This window comes from Lacerta agilis, chromosome 2 (genome assembly GCF_009819535.1).
Source record: "Lacerta agilis isolate rLacAgi1 chromosome 2, rLacAgi1.pri, whole genome shotgun sequence".
Taxonomy (NCBI): domain Eukaryota; kingdom Metazoa; phylum Chordata; class Lepidosauria; order Squamata; family Lacertidae; genus Lacerta; species Lacerta agilis.
Genome location: NC_046313.1, coordinates 59,786,006 through 59,807,306, shown reverse-complemented (window position 1 = coordinate 59,807,306; position 21,301 = coordinate 59,786,006). Strand labels below are relative to the sequence as shown.

The window sequence follows — 21,301 nt, the reverse complement described above, 5'->3', positions numbered from 1 at the left end:
GAAACAGGATGTAAGCAAAGAAAACAATTTATCTGACTCTGATTTATATCATTTTCTTCCCAGGCCGCAATCTGACTCATTTCATTACCTAAGAAAGCCCTCGTGTGTTTGGCTTTCGTCAAGGTCAGACTCAAACCTTATGAGAAAATTCAGCAAAATGTGCATGTGACAATGGCGTGAGCCATGGTTGATATGAGATCAAATTCGCATCCTGTCCCAGGAAAGAAAATACGTTGTCAACAAGGTATAGGTTATGTGTCTCAAACATCACATAGCCAGTGGGATTTGTAAAAACCTTTGTTCTTAGCACCTCGAGCTACTCTTTTTGCTATTTCTGTACATGAAGAATGTGTGTAGTAATGGCAGATCTTGACTGTAAACTCCCAATCCTAGTCATCTAACAATTAGAGATGAATTTTCACATGTTAATGTTTTTTTTCCCTCTCTTTGACTGCAAATTGCATTGCTCTTTCTATTTCTTTCATGTTTTGCTTTGTTGAAAGTGGTGCATATTTACTGTATTTCTAATTGAAATTCTAAAAAAAGAGAGAGAGAGATGAGCTTTCCAGTGTCCCAGAGGAAAAATGAGGAATTGCAGAGCATGGGGTAGGGCAGCGATAGGCAAGGTGGTGCCCTCCAGATTTTGTGGACTCTTGGCTCCCATCTTCCCTGATCATTAGCCATGCTTGCTGAAGCTGATGGGCCCAAAACATCTGAGGGGTTTCATGTTGGCTACCCCAGAGGCAGGGAATAGGAAGAACATGAAAATGAGCAACACCAATTTTCTATTTGAGACAGCCAATAATAACTATACATAAGATGCAAGTATGCTCATCCAGATAGCACTATGAAATTGGTGTCACTCACAAGTGCTCTTATAGGAACGATCAGGAGTCATTGCAGAAATGAGACTAGTGTAGAAAGTCCAAGAATAAAAGCAGGCAGTTAATTCAACAATGCCTGATATTGAGACGATAAAGGTAAAGGGACCCCTGACCATTAGGTCCAGGCGTGGACGACTCTGGGGTTGTGGCGCTCATCTCGCTTTACTGGCCGAGGGAGCCAGTGTTTGTCCACAGATAAGCTTCTGGGTCATGTGGCCAGCATGACTTGGCTGCTTCTGGTGAACCACAGCAGCGCACAGAAACACTGTTTGCCTTCTCGCCGGAGTGGTACCTATTTATCTACTTGCACTTTGACATGCTTTTGAATTGCTAGGTTGAGGAGCTGGGACCGAGCAATGGGAGCTCACCCTGTCACAGGGATTCGAACTGCCGACATTCTGATCGACAAGCCCAAGGCTCAGTGGTTTAGACCACAGTGCCACCCGCATCCCTGTTGAGATGACAGTTGTGCACAAAACAACCTAAAAGACAGTCTAACCCCTTATATACCTGATCGAACACTGTGATCTGCAGGAGAGGGTCTCTCCTGCATGTTAGCAGGAGATTCATTCAACTGAAATAGGAACTAGACCTTCAGTGTGGGGGCAACTGTGGGGGCAGGGTACAAATAAAACAACAACAACAACAACAACAACAACAACTATTATTATTATTATTATTATTATTATTATTATTATTATTATTATCATCATTATCATTATCTCCCTCCCATTACACATCAGAGAGGTGCTATTTCCATTGTCTATTGGGTCCTACAAAATACCTTATTTTAAAAAACATGGAATTGTTTTTAACTGTTGATCTTTGACTGCGAAATCGTTTTGTGATATTTCATGATAAGCTGTTCACAAATGCGATAAAATAAAATAACAAATGTTTATTACATGGATTTGCCACAATATCACAGCTTCAGCGGGAGTTTACTGCTGATACATTTAGTGGAAATGCATCCACTTTTATGTAAAACACATAAACAAATTCTACTTAAACCTTTGAAATCATTTTTCACAGGGTGGAGTCTTTCTTTCCATAAAAAACAGATTAATAAGTAGACTATCTCCAGCTCTGAACTATGAACGGACAACATCTCCTAACACCTGGTCTGGCAGGATGTTGCAGTGCCACTTGCAGCTGAGCGAAAGGGAGAGGTCTGGCCGATCTTGAGTCTTCCTTCAACACTGCACAGCAGCAAGAATAGCTGCTGAACCTTTCCCTGGTGTGCAGACAGTGAAGGCCTAAAAAGCCCTCTTTGGACTAGGAGTCGCCAGTTCTGCTGTATGAGGGAACAGATGACTGTCAAGAAAAGGCACAGCAGTAAAGGCCAGCAGTAGCCACGAGAGAAGGGAAATGAATCATGCAGGAACTACAATAAATTGTTGCATGTTCATGCCAATTATACGTTCACTGTTGTCAGGCAGAAATAAACGTCTAGTAACCTCATTAGTAGAAAGAGAACACATTAATGGACAGTTCCCCGAGGGTGCATGTGAAACAGGGGGATGGATGGAACAGCCACACGACTTGTATCGCATCATAGCTGCAAAGATCCCCAGTCTTTACAAGTTTATTCCCTAGTTGCCATTCCTTCAGTACAACTAGGAAAGGCCCTCCCATCCTATTCACAGAAATGCAAGATGCACAGTTTCACAAACCCAGCAGCAAAAGAATGCCTCTTTCACTCCATTTTTTCATTGCCACATTCTAAACTGTTCCCTGACAGTAAATTACTTTGTTCAAATATTATTCTTCCCTCCTCTGCCTTTTTGTATTAAGATTTTATCAGGTTCCTTAAAAATAGATGTTTAATGATGAGTATATCATTTTGTAACTGTATACCGCAAATACGATTACTTCACATATCTACCTACACCTCATTTCTCTTCCCCCCCCCCAATCCCTTTTCGGCTGCTGCTGTTTGGATTAGAGGGATCTTGGAGGGAAGTGAGAATGACCAACATGCCAGCTGGGAGCAATCAAAGCTTCCCCCCACGTGGAAACTATGTCTCAGTTTGAAGGGGGTAGATAAAACAGGTTGTGTTTCACATCTGGAATCTACATGGAAGGGTTTTTTGGGGTTACATTTCATTATTCCGTTCTGACATCTGTTTTTGCCAATTGCTTAGTCCTTTGGAACAGCTTGCCCAGTAAACATGAAGAACCATTTTTCAAATAGAAGGACACACCAAAAATCCAAAACAGGAACCATCTGGAATCCTGAACCAGCCAACTTGATTCCATAACTGGGGATAAAGTCCTGGATGTGGAGCATTAGGGACACAGTTTGTATTGTGCAACCAGGCTTCTGGGGTACTTCTAGTGACATGTGACGTCCTCGTCACATGATCATGGTCTCTGTGCTGCTGTCATATTCTTGTTGGCTTGCCTCCATTGTCTCCTCAGAGCTTGGCCTGGTGTCAGAGAAAGCCTGATAAACTGACAGTTTCCCTGTAATACTTTTTTATCCCGTGTTTCTCAAAAGCAAAGCCAAACATAGTGACATGGAAGCAGGTTTCACACGGCCCCATTATGTATCGGGTGTGTCCGGACTCTGTAAATGATCACTGCTGTCGCTGGGCACAAGAGCAGGGATGTCATGACCACGATGGTGACCAGGATGATCAGGACAATGACCCACACTTCCAATATGTGCTTTGGAAGGGGAAACGGTGTGGCCTCTATGTTTCCCAAAACATCCATGCTCCTCCTGTTCCTCCCTAAAGCAAAGAAAAAGAAAAGTATCAATAAAACAGGACACAGAGCAAATGCAATCCTCACAGGTGGCAAGCACATAACCTTTCCCTACCTCCAGAGTTGAAGTAACAGAGCTTGGATAAGCTGCTTGAAATTTATGTAAGTTAGAACACATCTGCACTTCATTGGGCCCAGAAGAAGACATGCAGGGCACTCCTATCTATACATATTGTTATGAGTTTGTGGGTGCCAGACACCCCTAATCCCTAGATCTAGTAAGTGTTAGAATTTAATCAAAGCTTGGGGTGTTAAGATGGGTGCCAGACCTCTCTAATCCCCAGGTCCAGCAAGTGTTAAAATCTAATCACAGCTAATTAAGCTTCCTGTGTTGAAGTGATCACCTGGGTGATGGAACATTAAAAGAACAAAGAATCAAAGGATTCCTCAACAGATAAAACCAAAGTTTACAGCATAGAGAGGTTAGGAAGAAGAGTAGCAAAGCCGCAAGAGAGGCACAGCAATGGTTGATCTCTGCCATAGCTGCAGCTATGGGAGAAACAAGACCCTTTTGAGGTGCTAATGCTGTGAACTCCTCCACCATAGGCTCAGGTTGTATATATGTGTAAATAAACCATATACAATATCATAAAGGTACCACAGTCTCTGCTGTGCCCCATTTCCAAAAGGAAACATGAACCTTGGGTAAGTACCTGGAACGTCTGGAATCTCATACTGCTCAGAGATTGGAGTAGCAGGCAACAATACTTACTCAAGCCCCACTTTGTGCAGTGGGGCTTTCTGGCACATAAATAGGCATATGATTGCAGTGTCAAGGACGTAAGGATTTGGTCTGTGCAAACACTGCTGCGTGGGATCAGATGGGATCGATCACTTCTATGCCTGCCTGCCTGCCATCCAGGCACTACACAGAAATAGATGTCATTTAATGTTATTTCATGCATTGTGGCTTTCTCAGCTAGTTTGCTGTAGTGACTAGAATAACGTACGTAGAGGAAGGAATTCAATGTTATACTATGTTGAATGTTCCGTCAGTGCAAGCATTTCGGCTTGCTAGATGGAACAGTCCCACCCACCCACCCACTTTCTTCCATGTGCTGTTCTGGGGATTCTCCTGACCGTCACCAGGAGAACTAGAGGAAACCCCATTGTGCCAATGAAAGCCCTTGCACAGGCTTCTGTCAAAGGGATTCATTAGCTGAATCCCACCCAGATATGGGACTTCTAAGTCAGAATTCCTACTCAATGGAAAGAGGGTCTGGAGCGGGTCATGAAGCTAGAGCATAATTTGGCGCATGTGCTAAATTAGCAAATGACCCAATTGCGCATCAAATAATACAACGAATGTTATTTATTTCAGAGGACTGCATTTCCACAAAATGTCACAGGAACAAAACGAGGGCTTTGTTGCAAAACACTGCTGTGCAACAGCGCCACATGCTCATAGCATCAAAATGTGAAACTGTGCATGGTGGCACAGAAGGGAGGCAGTTCTCAGGGTCAGTGTGGGCTGCTGTTCATACTTCTTAAGCCGCGTGGTGACGAAATGTTCTGTTTAATAAGGTATCTTGAGGAAGGAAGGCAGCTGTAAAAGGAAAACCATGTACTGTACTCTGATACCCTTCAATAAAAAGGCATCGTAAAATGCTGGCTCTTCATTAGTATTCATTACATGTCATTATTTTAATTGCACCATTATTGTATAATCTGATGGAAAAAATGAACAACTCTGCCATTCTGCCCCTCAGTGAGATAGAAACATGTTAACAATGCAGGAGAGTCAAAGTTTAATTAGCCGGGAAGGGTGCCAGGTACCGATTATTTTAAAACAAGGATGAGGAACATCAGATCTACAGGCCAGATGTGGCAGATGTGGCCCGCTAGAGCTCTCTACCTGGCCTAAGGTTTGTACCCATTAAAAACCCTGGGAGTGCTGCAGGATATCAGTGTATAAATCTTCTCAAGCAACATCATAGATTCTCTGCAAACTGGCAGGACTTCTGTATGCTCAAAAAAATGATATACAGTACACTATTTATGCCATCTAAATGTGAAAATGTGCCTTAAAAAATGGAACAGTGGGGGCAGGGAAGGGAGAGGAATTGTTCAGTTGTGTGTGAGCTACCTAATTGCTATGTTGTCCTCCACTATTGGGGGGGGGGTGTCGTGTCCCCTGGTTCTTTGCCTCCTTCTACAAGTTCCTATCAACACCAAAGATTAGATAGATTAGATAGGTGTGTGTGTGTGTGTGTGTGTGTGTGTGTGTGTAATAAGTTCTGTAATGAGTCAGCTCAAAAGCAAGCAATTTGGCTCCCATCCAATCAATTCTAAGTAGCTAGAGTCTCTTCTCTCTCAGCAGCACATTGCCACAGCAGAATATGCTTTGCTGGATTAGGCTTCAGTCATAGAGGCACTGAGCACCTGCAATGAACCATTCTGATCAGTTTGCTGTCCAACTTCAGGCAAGCTGACACCTGTTTGCTTTTTTTTTTAGTCTAGCAGGGATGATTCAAGAAGCAATTGCCCTCCAAAAATATTTCCCACTACCTTTTTTGGTAACTGCACAGATGTGTGTACCTGCACCTGCAAGAAAAGAAAGGTGGGGAAACATACCATAGGGCAGAGGTTGCCAGTGTGGCACCCATGGGGTGCACATGTGCCTGCAGAGGATTTCCCTGATGCCCACAGGGTCCCCATTTCTGGGTTCAAAGGATCAGAACAGGACCTGTGAAAGGCCCTTTCCCTCTCCAAACGCAAGCATCTAAAGTTCTCGGCCCCTCAACCAAAAAGAGTTATAGCCCTGAATTCCATCACCTTAACCTCAACATACAGACCAGTATCAGCACAATACTATCTACCTTAATGAGAAACATTGGACATCCCAGGCTAACAAATTGCTGCAGCTCTCTCCCTCACCCTCTCTTCTCTAGGACAAATTCAACTGGCGTCCCATGAACTGCCTAAGTGTGTCTATGTACGAAGCAAGGCTGGCCGGCCCAAGACATTTGGCTGCCTGAGGCAAAGGATAAAATGATGCACACCCATTCATAGTGCCTCCTACTTTGGTACTAGCAAAGGGGCACTGCCCTGCCCCTGAGGGAGGTCAGCAGCATAGATATAAACGTGGATGCCAAAGTGTGTGACACACAACTCTCTTCTCGAACAGAACAGTTTGGTCAGGAGGAAGAGTTGAGGGGCACCACTGGCTCCCAGCATACGCTGCCTGAGACCTTACTGTGCCTAATAGCAGAACTGGCTCTGGTAGGATGCTTGCAGCCTCTAAGCCCATGGGACCTTGCCTCTCATCTGTCCAGCCTCCAGGGAAGATTTTCCTTGGGCAAATAAAATTAGTGATGGAGCAAAAAAAAAAAAAAAACCCTTGCCAAATCTCCAGTCACACGGACTGCCTCTGTGTATATTTTAACTACAGCAGGCGTTGACACAGATTTCGTGTTTGATTCAGCAGCCTCGAGGCATCTCACCTGTGCTTAATCATGGTTTCCTGAGTCACGAAATCCGTTTCTTTACACGAATGAAGCAACTGATGGCACCAAACAGTGCGCAAACCCCTGCCAGCTGGATATGTTGCTGTTTCCCACCCTGATCTTTTGATCCTGTGAACATTTATTTATTTATTTGCTTGTTTGCTTGCCTTTCCAGTCAACATCAGCCCACAAAGCAAACCAATCCATTCTTTCTCAACAAGAGGCTCAACACCTGATTCTGTCAATGGATCGAATCCGAACTAAGGCTTTGTACACATTATCAGCTCAAAAAACAGCCACATCATTCTGTTTCTCAATTCAGATCAAAAGTGCTTTGGGGAAAACACTTCAAAACACAGTATTTCCTAAGAAGACTGCCTCAGACTACCTCCCTGATCAACCATCAGCCGCCCTGTGAGAAAGATCCTGGTAACTTTTTAATATGTTGTTTATTGTGTTTTTAAAATATGTAGTTAGTTGCGAGCCACTTTGGAAGGATTTGTATCCTGAAAGGCAGATTATAAATAAATGTAACCAGGGATGGGAATCCTGTGACCTTCCAGATTTTGTTGGGACTCCAACTGCTGTTTAATGCCCTAGGTCAAAAAAGCAGCTCGTCTACTTCCTGGCAATGTAAGTTATAAAAATACAGAGAAAATGTCTACTTTAGGATAAGCCTTAGTGGAACGAAACTGCTATCATGTATGCAAGAAGAAAAGGACATGTAATTGTTGTTTCAGCAGACCTATTTGGCATGCGTTTTCATGGGGAATTTTGTCCTAGGACTATCCTAATTCAGAACCAATGACAAAGTATGAAAAATGTTAACTTCTGCTCTGGTAACCAATCATCTCAATACGAAACTGTGGCACTCAACTGTGAATACGTGCTATAAAAATGTCTGCTACTAATGGGAAATGGAGGTGTCATCATATGTTGATGTTTCTCTGCAACGTCCGAATCAGGAGAGGCTGTGCAAGCCCTGGACTTAGTGCCTGGACTTGGTGGTGGCCGATAAACTGACTATAAATCCTGGGCAGATGGAGGCACCATGGGTGGGCCTTTCCTGAGTCTGCTTTCAATGGGGTTGTACTCCCGCATCTCTAGCGCTTAGAGGCCCAGATGATCTCAGTGACTAGGAGTGCCTTTTACCAACTTCAGTTGGGAAGAGAGCTACAGCCATTTCTGGGTTGGGGTAGCCTAATCACGGTCATCCAGTAACCTCCAGACTGGTTGCTGCAATGTGCTGTATGTGGTGAAGGATTTGGAAGCTGCCACCTTGTGCAAAATGTGGCAGCTCAACTAGGGCAGAATATAGCAAGTTGTTGTGGAAATAACTGCACTGGCTGCCAATTAGCTACTGGGCTAGGCTCCAGGTGCTGGTATTGCTGCATGAAGCCATATACAGCTTGGAACTAGGATACTCAAAAGTTCATCTCACCTTCTGCATAACCAACAAATCACTGCATTCTGAAGGAGAGGGCATTCCTGCAGATACCATGCTATCAGGAAGTGCATTCTTCACAAGGTCAGAATCAAGGCCTTGAGTGTGGTGGCACCTTTCCTGTGGAAGGAAACTTTGGTCCCATTATATATCAAATCAATGCCTTCTCTACTGTCATCTCAGTGCCTGCTAAAAACATTCCTTTCCACAAGCTTTCTAAATGGAGATCTTTATTCCTGTTGCTATCTGTGTTGGATATGAATTGTTCTTACATGTGTGCTGTTGATGTTTTAAGATAGTGTGTGTGTATATGTGTGTGTGTGTGTGTGTGTGTGTGTGTGTGTATGCAAAAAAAATTAGTACCCCAGGAAGATGAGGAAATGACTGCAAATTCTAGCTCTGTGAGGGGAATAGGGAATCTTCTAACGTTCCCAGGAATCTGTAGAGGAAGCCATAGCTGTTTGAACTATATATAGTGCAGATGGGACTTTGTTTTAAGAAGTTACTCCTAATGTTTTGGCCAAAATCTGCTTCCCTGCAATTCCCATCCACTGGGTCTAGTCTTGGTTCTGTAGATTTCTTAGTTGCAGCCTAAAAGGACACTCCATTAACTAAAGATGGCAATAAACTGAACAATAAAATGTTAACCAAAGTGACTCTAGTTACAGGTAGGTAGCCGTGTTGGTCTGCCATAGTCAAAAAAAAAATATTGTTTGTTATTGGTATGAGCTTTCATGTGCATGCACACTTCTTCAGACCAAACTTAGTTGGTCTCTAAGGTGCTACTGGAAGGGGGGGGAATTATTTTGTTCCCACAGTGACTCTGTAAGGCAGTGTTTTTCAACTACTGTTCCGCGGCACACTAGTGTGCCGCGAGATGTTGCTTGGTGTGCCGTGGGAAAATTTGAAAAATTACTTTTATATATAGTCAATATAGGCACAGAGTTAATTTTTTTTAACATTTTCTAATGGTGGTGTGCCTCGTGATTTTTTTCATGAAACAAGTGTGCCTTTGCCCAAAAAAGGTTGAAAAACACTGCTGTAAGGAACAGTTACCTGTGTTGGTCTGCCATAGCCGAAACAAAATAGAAAATTCTTTCCAGTAGCACCTTGTTGTTGTTCAGTCGTTCAGTCGTGTCCGACTCTTCGTGACCCCATGGACCAGAGCACGCCAGGCACGCCAGTAGCACCTTAGAGACCAACTAAGTTTGTTCTTAGTATGAGCTTTCGTGTGTATGTATCTGAAGAAGTATGCATGCACACGAAAGCTCATACCAAGAACAAACTCAGTTGGTCTCTAAGGTGCTACTGGAAAGAATTTTCTATTTTGTTTCTGTAAGGAACATAACTCATGAGCAGGACTCCTGGAAGTGCAAGCTGGTTGGGAGTGCTAGTTTAATTTGGGATTCAAGTTTCACCGCAACGCTGTTTTGTGGGTTTCCATGTCAGAGTCTTACGTGGAATAAGACTCTCCTATGTCATAGGCAGGCTGAGGCGTGTTTCGGTGGAAGAATGTGCTGGCAAGCTTGTGCTGAAATGGAAGGCCTTCCTTCTACAAGTGTGTGTGTGTGTGTGGCAGAGCCTACAAACAGCACAGGAAAATGTGTGCTCCGTTTACAGAGAAGTGCATTAGCGCCGTTGTTATTTGGAATGAACTTCCTGGCAAGCAGTAATCTAAGCTGTTGATTTGCTCCGAGTGAAACTCAGTTATTTCCTACATTCACAAGCGTTTCGTGGCTCTAGGCTCTGATTTCTGGACGCTTCCTCATGTCGTGAGCAGCCTCAGTAATCTTATTAGTTTTACTTGGACTTCATGTCCAAATTCATGTCACACACAAAACGAAATTGGATGCTCGAATACTTGAGATTCAAAGCCGGCGAGTCCCATTAATTCAATACAAAAGCAATCGACTTCAAACACAGCTTTCTGACAGCCAACATGGTACCATGAGTAGAACAGGGATGAGGAACACCTGGTCCCCCATATGTTGTTACACTAAAGCTCCCACCATCCTTGGGAGCAATGCGTTGGGCATGGATCCAGGAGACCTGGGTACCAAGCCCTGCTTAGTCATTAAGTTCAAAGGAGCAGTCCCTGTTTCTCAGATGAACTTCCTCTTATGCTTGTTTTCATGGAAATGAGACAGTGCCACACATCATTCGTATGAGTAGGAGGTTCAAAGTCAAGGACTACACCCCTCGCTGCCTCTTCCTCTTCCTTTCCATTCCTATGAAGGGGTCCATGTGGGGCCCAGATGCATTTCTCGGAAATGTGAGAGAAGAAGGTAGACTTGCTAGGTGCCTGCACATTGCTTTGCAGCCAGCACAGTACAAATTAAACAAAACAGAAAACTGGAAGAGGCAGCTGGCAAAGGGGCTGTCTGCGGGCATCATGCCACCATGTAAGGAAGCTAGGTTTCAGTATAAAAAGCGTAAGTAACCCTTGCTTAATGACTTGCCTCTCTTGGGCAAGTCATTCCCTCTCACTTTAACCTACCTCAAAGGGTTGTTGTGAGGCCCCAGTGCCGTGCTGATCTGAGTGACAGGGTGTGATACAAATGTCATATGAAGAAAACGTTTACGCAACTGTGCAACTTGACTTGTTATGCAATGACCATGGGATTGTGTACAATGCGCAAGCGGCTCCAACCGAGCAGCCTGACATCATCTTGGCTGTACCATTTTTGTAATTTATCCCCGAAGTTTGGTGACGCTCGTTGCCACTTTGACATCAGCAAGAACAGGTTAAGCTGGAGTCACTGTGCCAATTCTCTTAAGTGCTCCAGATCAGAAAGATAACATGACGTCAAAACCTGTGGAGATTCAAAGGCCAGGCTACACCCATCTTAATGCCTTCAAGGGATTACTTGTTAAAACACAGGCTGTTTGTAAGAAACCTATTTATTACTATCACGCAGCACAGGGGCTCTGCATTTAAACCAGCTTGCCGACAGACAAAGGGGGGGGGGGGCGACAGGCACTGTGCTCTGATTCCTGGTGTTTAATGAAGAGAGAGAGTTTGGTAGTGCTTGGAGAAGATTCAAGAGCAAGTTCTTCATTGTCCTTTTTAATGGTCATTCTTGCTGAGTTGAGAATTTATGGAAACCATTTCTTCCTCAAATTGTGAACGCATCCTGTTGGGTGTTCAAATGCAAAGACATGGAACGGTCTCCCTTGGGAGGTGATGGACTCTCCTTCCTTGGAGGTTTCTAAGCAGAGGTTGGATGGCCATCTGTCATGGGTGCTTTAGCTGAGATTCCTGCATTGCAAGGGCTTGGACTAGATGACCCTTGGCGGTCCCTTCTAACTCTAAGATTCTATGGGCCTGTTGCTCTTGTTACTACTTTCTGCAGGCCCTGCCCAGTTTACCAGGCCACCCTACTTCTGGGGTAGGTAAAGGTTAAGGGACCCCTGACCACTAGGTCCAGTCGTGTCCAACTCTGGGGTTGTGGCGCTCATCTCGCGTTACTGGCCGAGGGAGCCAGCGTACAGCTTCTGGGTCATGTGGCCAGCATGACTAAGCCGCTTCTGGCAAACCAGAGCAGCACATGGAAACGCCGTTTACCTTCCCGCTTGGAGCGGTACCTATTTACCGGGTATCTACTTGCACTTTGATGTGCTTTCGAACTGCTAGGTTGGCAGGAGCTGGGACCGAGCAACGGGAGCTCACCCCATCACGGGTATTCGAACTGCCGACCTTCTGATCAGCAAGCCCTAGGCTCTGTGGTTTAACCCACAATGCCACCCGTGTCCCAGTATCTATGTCTACCCTAATCTACCCTAACATTACAGCCCTCCCAGCCAGAACTGACAACCCCATCTGGTTGTACACTGGCTACTGCCCACACATTCCTGCCCCCCCCCTCCACTGGTAGAGCTGAGCTGAAGGAAATCCCTGCTGGTTCCTAAGTGACTCCAGCACAGCAGGAGCTGGGGTTGTTCTTCAAGTTCACCTGAAAAGTTTTAATTCTTGTTGGGAGGGTGACTGACAAGGTGCTCACCCACATATCAGGTGTTTATCATATTGTATCAAACAACACTTGATGCATTTAATTTAGCAGGGCACAGGGTTCAGTAACCCCAACCCCACTGTCTTAATAGGCTACAATGGAACAACCCTAAACTCATAACCAGAAATACAAAAGTCCAGGCAGACAATAGGCAGTAGAACCCCCCAAAAGCTGGGCCTGCTGGTAATTGGTAGCTGGGTAAAAGCATAAGAGTCCTGCTGGATCAGGCCCAACTAGTTCAGCATCCTATGGCAAATGGATGGAACAGCACTTTCTTCTCTGGTGATTCCCAGCATCCAGTATTCAGAGGCATCCTGCCTTTGACAGGAGAGCCTCCAGATGTTGCAGAATCCCAATTCCCATCAGCTCCGACCAGCATTATAAGAATCACAGAGCTGTAGAGTTGGAAGGGACCTCGGGGGTCATCTAGTCCAACTGCCTGCAATGCAGGAATCCTGCCCACAGTCATCTCTAGGTGGGCTTGAACCACCAACTTTCTGGTTAACAGCCAGTTGCAAAAGAAGATGGGTTTCATAATCTAGCAACATCCAGAGGGCCACAGGTTCCCTGCCAATGTTCAAAATTCGCCACGTGCATTTTGCACCTGGCTATCACCTACTTGCAACCACATGAAGATGCCCGGGCACCAGGATGGTGCATGCCATCTCCACCATCTGGAGCTGCATGCCTGGGGATCCTTCAATCTTGACTGTTTTCACACGCTAGCAACAGCTTTCTGTAGAATTCTACTCGTGATATTTTATCTGCACAATCAGAAGGAATTTCAGGAACCAAAACGTCGTATTGGAAAATATGACTTTCAAGACATCTGGCCACAAAATGGCACCTAGACATTCCGTTTTGGCGACTGTAACCCTGGTTTAAGGAGTCATTTGGCTCCTAGCTTCTATATCTGAGTTTCTAACACTGTTATACAGTGGTACCTCGGGTTACAGAAGCTTCAGGTTACAGATGCTTCAGGTTACAGACTCCGCTAACCCGGAAGTGGTACCTCAGGTTAAGAACTTTGATTCAGGATGAGAACAGAAATTGTGTGGCGGCAGCGGGAGGCCCCATTGGCTAAAGTAGTACCTCAGGTTAAGAACAGTTTCAGGTTAAGAACGGACCTCCAGAATGAATTCTTAACCCGAGGTACCACTGTATAGATGTTTCCAATTAATAACCTGAGACTGCCAGAAACAATGGGGGGAATGGCACCCCATCATGCAGTTCCTTAGAAACGCAACATAATTGACAAAAACTCTGTCCTATGTAAGCTACACAATACTTAAATGTTAATTGTTTGTTTATTTAACAAGTATCTTTCTTGGATAGAAACTGCCTGCCTGCAGAAAAGAAGACACATACCGGTAGCTTGCTTGGCTGGTTAAGGGTCAGTCCTAATTTGAATGAAAAATCTCTTGCTTTCCAAAGAAAGTGGGGGGAAATCAGAAGGGAGAAGTCTAATCAAAGCAGAGGCATGAAAAGCAGGCAGCATCTTATCTGAGAGCAGAGGAAGCCAGTCTGAGATTATTTTGGTGGCCAGGTATAAAAATAAAAATGGTGCTCTTAGCATGCCACAAAATAATACGAAAAAACTCAATGGACATATTCTAATAATGCCATGCCAAATCTGCCGCCTGAAGCTGCTTCTTAATGGGAGGTCCCCTTTCAGAAACATTATCAGTCCTTCCTTGAAGGTCCAGCTTTTATTTTTAAAAATACTCTGGCCCCTTTTTAAGGCTGGAAATATAAGGAGGGGGTGGGGAAGGCTTCAGGCAGCATCCTACCCAATTGCTCATTAAGAAGCAATGCAATTAAATCCCTTCCAACATAGACAGATACCTGTATTTTTGATCTTGCAGTTCTGTAAGTGATCCCCCCCACCCTTTCTACAAGGTTTCTGGCTAGGTGCCTGAAGTAGAGCAGAGAGAGAGAAAGAGAAAGAGAGAGAGAAAGTAAAGGGGCCCCATCACTTTATATGATGAACAGATTATTGTTATTATTTGTTGAATTTGTATACTGCCCTATACCTGCAGGGCAGTTCACAGAATAAAATCAAAATACCGGTATAAAACCACAACCATATAGTTTTGGTACCAGTTAGCACCCCCCACTGGGGACATGAAGAGGCAGCTTTCAAATCATCAGTAAGGGAGGAGGTAGGAGCAATTCCCATTTGTGAGGTAGAGACTGAAGTTTCCAGGCCAGAGAATCTGCATTTATGTCACTTTCACTTGTCTGCCTTCACCTGGAATTCCTTCAGCCCCAGAATTCCAAAGCAAAGGATGCTGCTTTGGGCTCACCTGCCTTCCCATCTCCACTGCCTCCTGCCATCCCTGCGAGCAAGACCCATCCAAATATGCATCTATTTTACATTCTGCACTTTAGCGGCGTGTGGTGGGGTTGTTTTATAGAATTATTGCATGGGCACTTTAGGAAGTTTTGTGTTTATTGTATTTCGCTTTCTCCTTGTTAACTGATTTTAGCTGTTGTTTGACAATTAAAAAGAAAACAAAACCTAAATGCAATAAATAGTAACAATATTACACGTAATGGCCTAAAAGCGTGCAGTTGGGTTCTACTTGGGAACCAGACGTGTAAATTCCCCCTACACGTGTGTAGGATTTGACATGTGCCCATTCACATCCGGACAGGCCATTTAAGTATGGATGGTTAGAGATGGAGGGGGAAGCATGCCTTGTGGTGGACAACTTGTTCAGATATTGTCTAAACCAGCCAAATGTCTCTCAAAAGCAGCACAAGAGAAACAGCGGAATATCCAATGGTAAGTCAGTGCCCAAACACTACTGATCAAAATACAAATGGTACAACAGTTAAGGGTGCAGACATCTAAGTGATGGCAAACTGGAACAGTGCATGTCATAGGCTGTGTGGCAGAAAGTTGCCAAGTAATTTTGAACACCATGGAATTTGTTAGTATTGCTGATAATTTACAATGTCCTTTACCATCTTTATTCCATGCTTGCCCTTAATTTCACAACAATCCTGTGAGTTGAATTGCTGTTATTTCCATTTCACAGATAGGTAAGAGAAGCTGAAAAATCCAGAGTCATACAGATAATCCAAGAACGAAAAAGGAGTTGAACAGTAGTACAAATCCAACATCTTGTGCTGCACCACACCCAATCTTTTCCAAACGCCTAAACTAATAGAGATTTTTTAAAAATATCTAAAGCATCCTTATCCAGCCTTTCCTTTAAAACTTCAAAGGGTTACTTGGAAAGTGGAAAACATTGCAGATAGGAAGCTTCCCCTAAGCTTTTGTTCATGCCAGAAGCTATAAATGGGGAAAGGGGGAGGAAGAAAACAAAATAAAGACACAGCACATCTGTGGTTAGTATGGTTATGAAATACATACAAGCAACATAAAACTTCCAACCTTATATTTTACTTTCTTTGCATTTAGCTATGTCTGTCACAATTAAATGGACTAGAGTAGAACAAAAAGTGATGTGCTACTCTAAATAGGAACGCGTTTATTTATTTGAACCAAAAGATGAACCTGGTGGCACGCCTTGCTATTGTCAATTTTTGATCACCTGCATAGAGAAGACTGCAAACGCACTAACCAAAAATGGGTTGAAAACCAAAAGAAAGTGAAAAATAAAAATAACAGAATATCATCTGAAACGATCAAACACATATCCATATGGGAGATCATATACATTCTGTAGCCTGAGAGCCACTCCCAATTCTTTTTCAAGCACCGATAAAGGCAATTAGACGTGCCAGTGAATTCCAGCTCACTGCAATTCCTTTGGATAAGTACTGAATTAGCGTCATTTCGCTACTGGGAATGGAGACAGTTACACAACACTTTGTGGGTAACAAAATGTATAATTTACATAGTGCATCACAGGTGATTAATGTAAGCGTCACCGTTTATAGGTACTGGCTTCCCTCTGAATATGCATGCGGTGGATTAACTATGTCTAGTCATCGCATGTGCCCAAATCTATGGGTTTTCCCCATATTTTGCTATAGGGAAATGAAGGAAAACAATTGCCTTTTGGAAACAGTCTGGAGATAAGGATACAACAACGGAGGAGCTACTGCCAAAAACCAGGATACGAACAGCAAACAGCACAACATTTTTACATCTTGGTTTCATCTCTTTGTTTTTGTTAGTGATAGCTTTACAATAGTTGCTATAAAAATGATAGGCAAGAATACATGCAGTGCACATTTATAGATCTCACAATTCTATTATAAATCACAAGGAAAATACAAAAACAAAGGTATGGTAACTATAAAACAAAACAACACAAGCATATCTAAAAGAGCAGTATATACAGATACATCAATGTTTGTGCTTGTGTCAAAGGATTAGCTTAAGCGATGCTCACCAGAATAAAATACTGTAGTCATAAGAGAAGGTTTGCTACCACCTTAAACGCCCCAATATAAAAGGAAACTTACAAATGGGTCTTGCAGGCTAGTTACCTGTTTCGGAGCAAGATCACTCACTTTCCTGAAAAAAAATCCAATGACTTTCTGAAATGAAGATCAAAGATGGCATAGATAGAGCCTTTTCTATTGAGGAGCTACTTGTGGAATTTCCCTTGGGACTTAAAACTATTACTGATCTCTCCAAAGCAAACAACAAGCAAGCAAACAAAAATCGGAGCAATGCTAAATGCAAACGGGAAAGGAAGTGAAGCGAAACTGACATGAAGAAGGTGTAGGAAGAATATGAAAGCGCACGCGAATAAAGCAAACAAGCAAGCAAAAGAAATCGTGGCACTCCGTAAAAAATTCACAGACTAGCCGCTGCTCATCGCTACAAAGAGGACTTACAGGAGTTTCTTATGCTGCTCTCGAGTCTCCGGGCTACTTCCAAACCCCGCTTGGAGTGTCGCCTGCTCGGCTTGCGAGCGTCTGGTCCAAAGGAGCGCAAAATCCGCGGGCCGCCGAATAACTGGACGAAGAAAAGTGGGGAGTAAGTTCACACACACACCCGGCAGGTGGGATCCTCTTTCTCCGAGCTCGGCCGCGGCGGACAACTTCCACCCCGAAGACCGTGCTCTGGTGGCCAGCGGGATGCCGCCTCCCACGCCCGGAAAAGGGAATTCGAACAAAAGCGAAAGTTTCCCTCTCGCTTGCTCCGCGCGCTGGAACTCTGCGTTCGCCTCGTTTGCGCTGCTGGGAAGGTCAGGCTTCAGCGGGGCAGCCGCGCTACTTCGCCCCGCCCCCGCGACATCAAAGGCGAGCGGGCCACCTAGTGGCCACATGCGAAGTGCAAAACCTGAGTTTGATTTGCTAGGTTTGATTGATATACAGTACCAGTATCCAGTTGTATACCTTCTCATCAGAAATAGCATGACGAGGAGATATAATTTGATTGAGTATAAAGTAGCTTGCCAAAGAAAAAAATAAAAACAAACCAAAGTGGCTGTATAACAATGAAGTTATTATTTATGATGGATATACGATGGGTGATTATCATGTATGATATCATGTATGAGATCATATATATGATATATATTAACCAGTGCTTTTTTATAAGGGGACGCAGGGGTACGCATACATTTTTTCAATCTTTGTACTTTTGTCCATTTACTGTATTTATTTTCCCCGATTTGAAACTATAAAATGGTGGTTTTCTTGAGTCAAAATGAGAATACCCCTAAACAATTTTTAAGGGAGGAAAAGCACTGGTGTTAATTTTAAAAGATTTCTGGGTCTGGAGTAGCCCCTACAGCCAACGGACTCATGTGTACTCGTGGCCACAGTGATATACGAGTTGCTTTACACAAAAGAAAAACTCTTATACGCAGACAAGTTTATTTTTTGCACATGTAGACCTGGTGAGAACCCACCATCATAGTAAAGAGTTTGGTGGCACCTTAAAGACCAAGAAACGTGCTGCAATGTGAGTTTTCTTAAGGAAAAGCTTTCTTCATTGGATCCATTTCTCTCAACTTCCTGTTGCATGGAACATGCACATTTCCCACACTTTTACTTAGTATCACAGAGTACATGTGGTTTTCCTATGCAGAAGTAAAATGCACTCATGTAGATAAGCACCTGCATAAAATGTGGCCCCAGAATGCAAACATATGCAAGACTTCACTTGAGGTTCAGCACTGGAATCATTAATGTCAGGACTTTGCCCTGCAGTGCATGAAAAAATAATAAAAAAGTGCTCTTAGTTTTCTGAAATCAACAGCTGGGTTTTGTTTTTGTTTGTTTTTGTTCTCTCTTCACTGTCAGAGTTATGAAAATACCCGTGCCGGATGAAGTAATGTGACTATAAATGGAAGTCATATTTTCCTGGAAGCTCGCTATGGTGTCTGTTTCTGAGAGCTGAGTGGTGCACTCACAACACTATACTGAGATTCTTATATTGCCAATGATGACTAAGACTCTATTCAAAACAGACAATTTTGCAGTGGGATTGACTAAATCAGGGGTAGTCAACCTTTTATACCTACCGCCTACTAATGCATCTTTCTTGATGGTAAACTTTCCTTACCTCCCACCAGCGCTCAATGGAAGGAGGATTCAGCTTGTGCCGTAGAACCCTCTACCGCCCACCTAGAATCCTGAAACGCCCACTAGTGGGCGGTAGGGACAAGGCTGACAACCCCTGGACTAAATCGTTAGCAAGCCCCGTACTTGGCAGCAGCATAGGAAAGGGAAATGAAATCTAATGAAATTCACAAACCTCACTCTCAGACACACACATCCCATTTCAGCTAAATCGCACATGCACACACTTTGTGGCCTTCTAACACATCTCTAGGGTTACCACTGTCAAAGTTGTTATGGACCCCAACCCACACAATGATCTGGGCACTGCTTGAGAGCGAATGTCAGAAGCGCGCCCACTCCTCCATGAGCAATTTGATTGTTAATTTGTTGTACCTCAAGGCCCCACCCTTCCTGCCTTCCTGAATGGGCAACCTGGGTGGACCTTGGTTCACCTCTGCTAACATCCTGAAGCATTTCAGGCCATGGTGTCAATTTCACAGGCATCTATATATGCTCAGCTAAGTCCTGTGCTGGGGATCTTCACCAGGTGAAGCTCCATGAAGTCCATGCTGTTAATCCATAAAGAAGGAAGCACATAAGAGAAGCTATTTGCCTAGAACAGCCAGGGCATTTTCAAAGGGCAAACAATCTTTTCTTCTGGATTTAAATTGACTGCAATGCTCTGTTTTTAATATTTTGTTAATATACATATATTTTGTTAGATTTTGATACTGTAGAATCCTATTGCTCTGTATTCTGCATGTGCTGGCAGCTAATGATTCATTGGGCTATTCTGTTGTGGGTTTAATCCTAGTGAAGAAGGTGGAACATTTAGCTAAACTGGTCTTCCTGTTGACCCCAGAAGGTGCCATAGTACAGAAAGGGATAAGAACTTCCTTAAATGCTCCAAGGTACATCACACCATTTCAGAAGGAGTGTTTTTTGTCTTGATAATTGTCTTATTTCAACCATAGAGCACATTTTAAATATATTCTTCTATGCCTTCTGGGATGCGGGTGGCGCTGTGGGTTAAACCACAGAGCCTAGGGCTTGCTGATCAGAAGGTTGGCGGTTCGAATCCCCGTGGCGGGGTGAGCTCCCATTGCTCGGTCCCAGCTCCTGCCCACCTAGCAGTTCGAAAGCACGTCAAAGTGCAAGTAGATAAATAGGTACCGCTCCGGCGTGAGGGTAAACGACGTCTCCATGCACTGCTCTGGTTCGCCAGAAGCGGCTTTGTCATGCTGGCCACATGACCTGGAAGCTGTATGCCAGCTCCCTCAGCCAGTAACACGAGATGAGCGCTGCAACCCCAGAGTCGGACACAACTGGACCTAATGGTCAGGGGTCCCTTTACCTTTACCTCTATGCCTTCTAGTGGCTAAGGGAAGGACCTCACAATTTAGAACATAGCTTAAATATGATGACCATTGAAAATAGAAGAGAGTCATCACAAGTTCAAGTGCTCAAAACAGTGAAGATCCACTTTGATTGGTGGTAACAATAATAATAATAATAATAATAATAATAATAATAATAATAATAATAATAATGCCCTGCCCATCTGGGCAGCTTACAGCATATCTAAAAACATAATAAAAACATTAAAACACAGTTGCTTATTTCCTTGGCACCTGAAGGGAGGGCATTCCACAAGGAGGGCACTGCTACCCAAACTCAGGAAAGTCATTTGGTCATTCTGCTTCCTTCTAAGAAACCAGGTCATATGAAACCTGATAGAAGCACATCAAGGGACCCACTAAAGCTACAAAAACAACCAGGAAAGAAACTTGTTTAAATCAGTTGCTTGTCCCTGAGAGGAAATGATGACTCTAATTGAGCTTGCAGGGTATGTGGAATTTCTATACAGAGGCGAGCATGAGCAATGTACTGTATTTGGTTGGGATTTGAAAGACGAGGAAACTCCACACTGAAGTTCCTTGAGAAGGAAAAGTAAAATGCCAAGCCCTTTGTTAAGATCTCCCTGTGATGTGAAATGTTTGTTTTGCTGAAAAGTCATAGTAAGGCATTTTTCAGGATGCCAAAAGAATAGCCCAGTCGTGGGAAACTGGATTTCCTCGATATGGAATATGACACAACAATAGAAAGTTTCTCTTGGAATATTCCACTGTTGCATGATGTTAAAAGGCCAAGGAAATATGTCTATTCTTGTCTGACTCTATTTATTTATGTTTTAAGCAAGTAATAGAAACAGCTTCAGTTTTCAGGGGCCACATCATACCAATTAGCTAA

The 21,301-nt window shown here is 43.6% G+C and overlaps 1 protein-coding gene across 1 annotated transcript; it reads right to left on the bottom strand.

Moving 5' to 3' along the window:
• Positions 1–2,665: 2,665 nt before the first annotated feature.
• Positions 2,666–17,750, bottom strand: SMIM3 (small integral membrane protein 3). Its single transcript, XM_033140305.1, has 2 exons — positions 17,375–17,750; positions 2,666–3,619 (listed from the first exon to the last, which is right to left on the bottom strand). The coding sequence occupies exon 2, from the start codon at positions 3,600–3,602 to the stop codon at positions 3,417–3,419; it is 186 nt and encodes a 61-aa protein (XP_032996196.1). The 5' UTR covers positions 3,603–3,619; positions 17,375–17,750; the 3' UTR covers positions 2,666–3,416.
• Between the last annotated feature and the right edge of the window lie 3,551 nt (positions 17,751–21,301).

Coding starts and splice junctions, on each gene's coding strand:
- SMIM3 (XM_033140305.1), bottom strand. CDS start 3,602: ATGGATGTTTTGGGAAACATAGAGGCCACACCGTTTCCCCTTCCAAAG.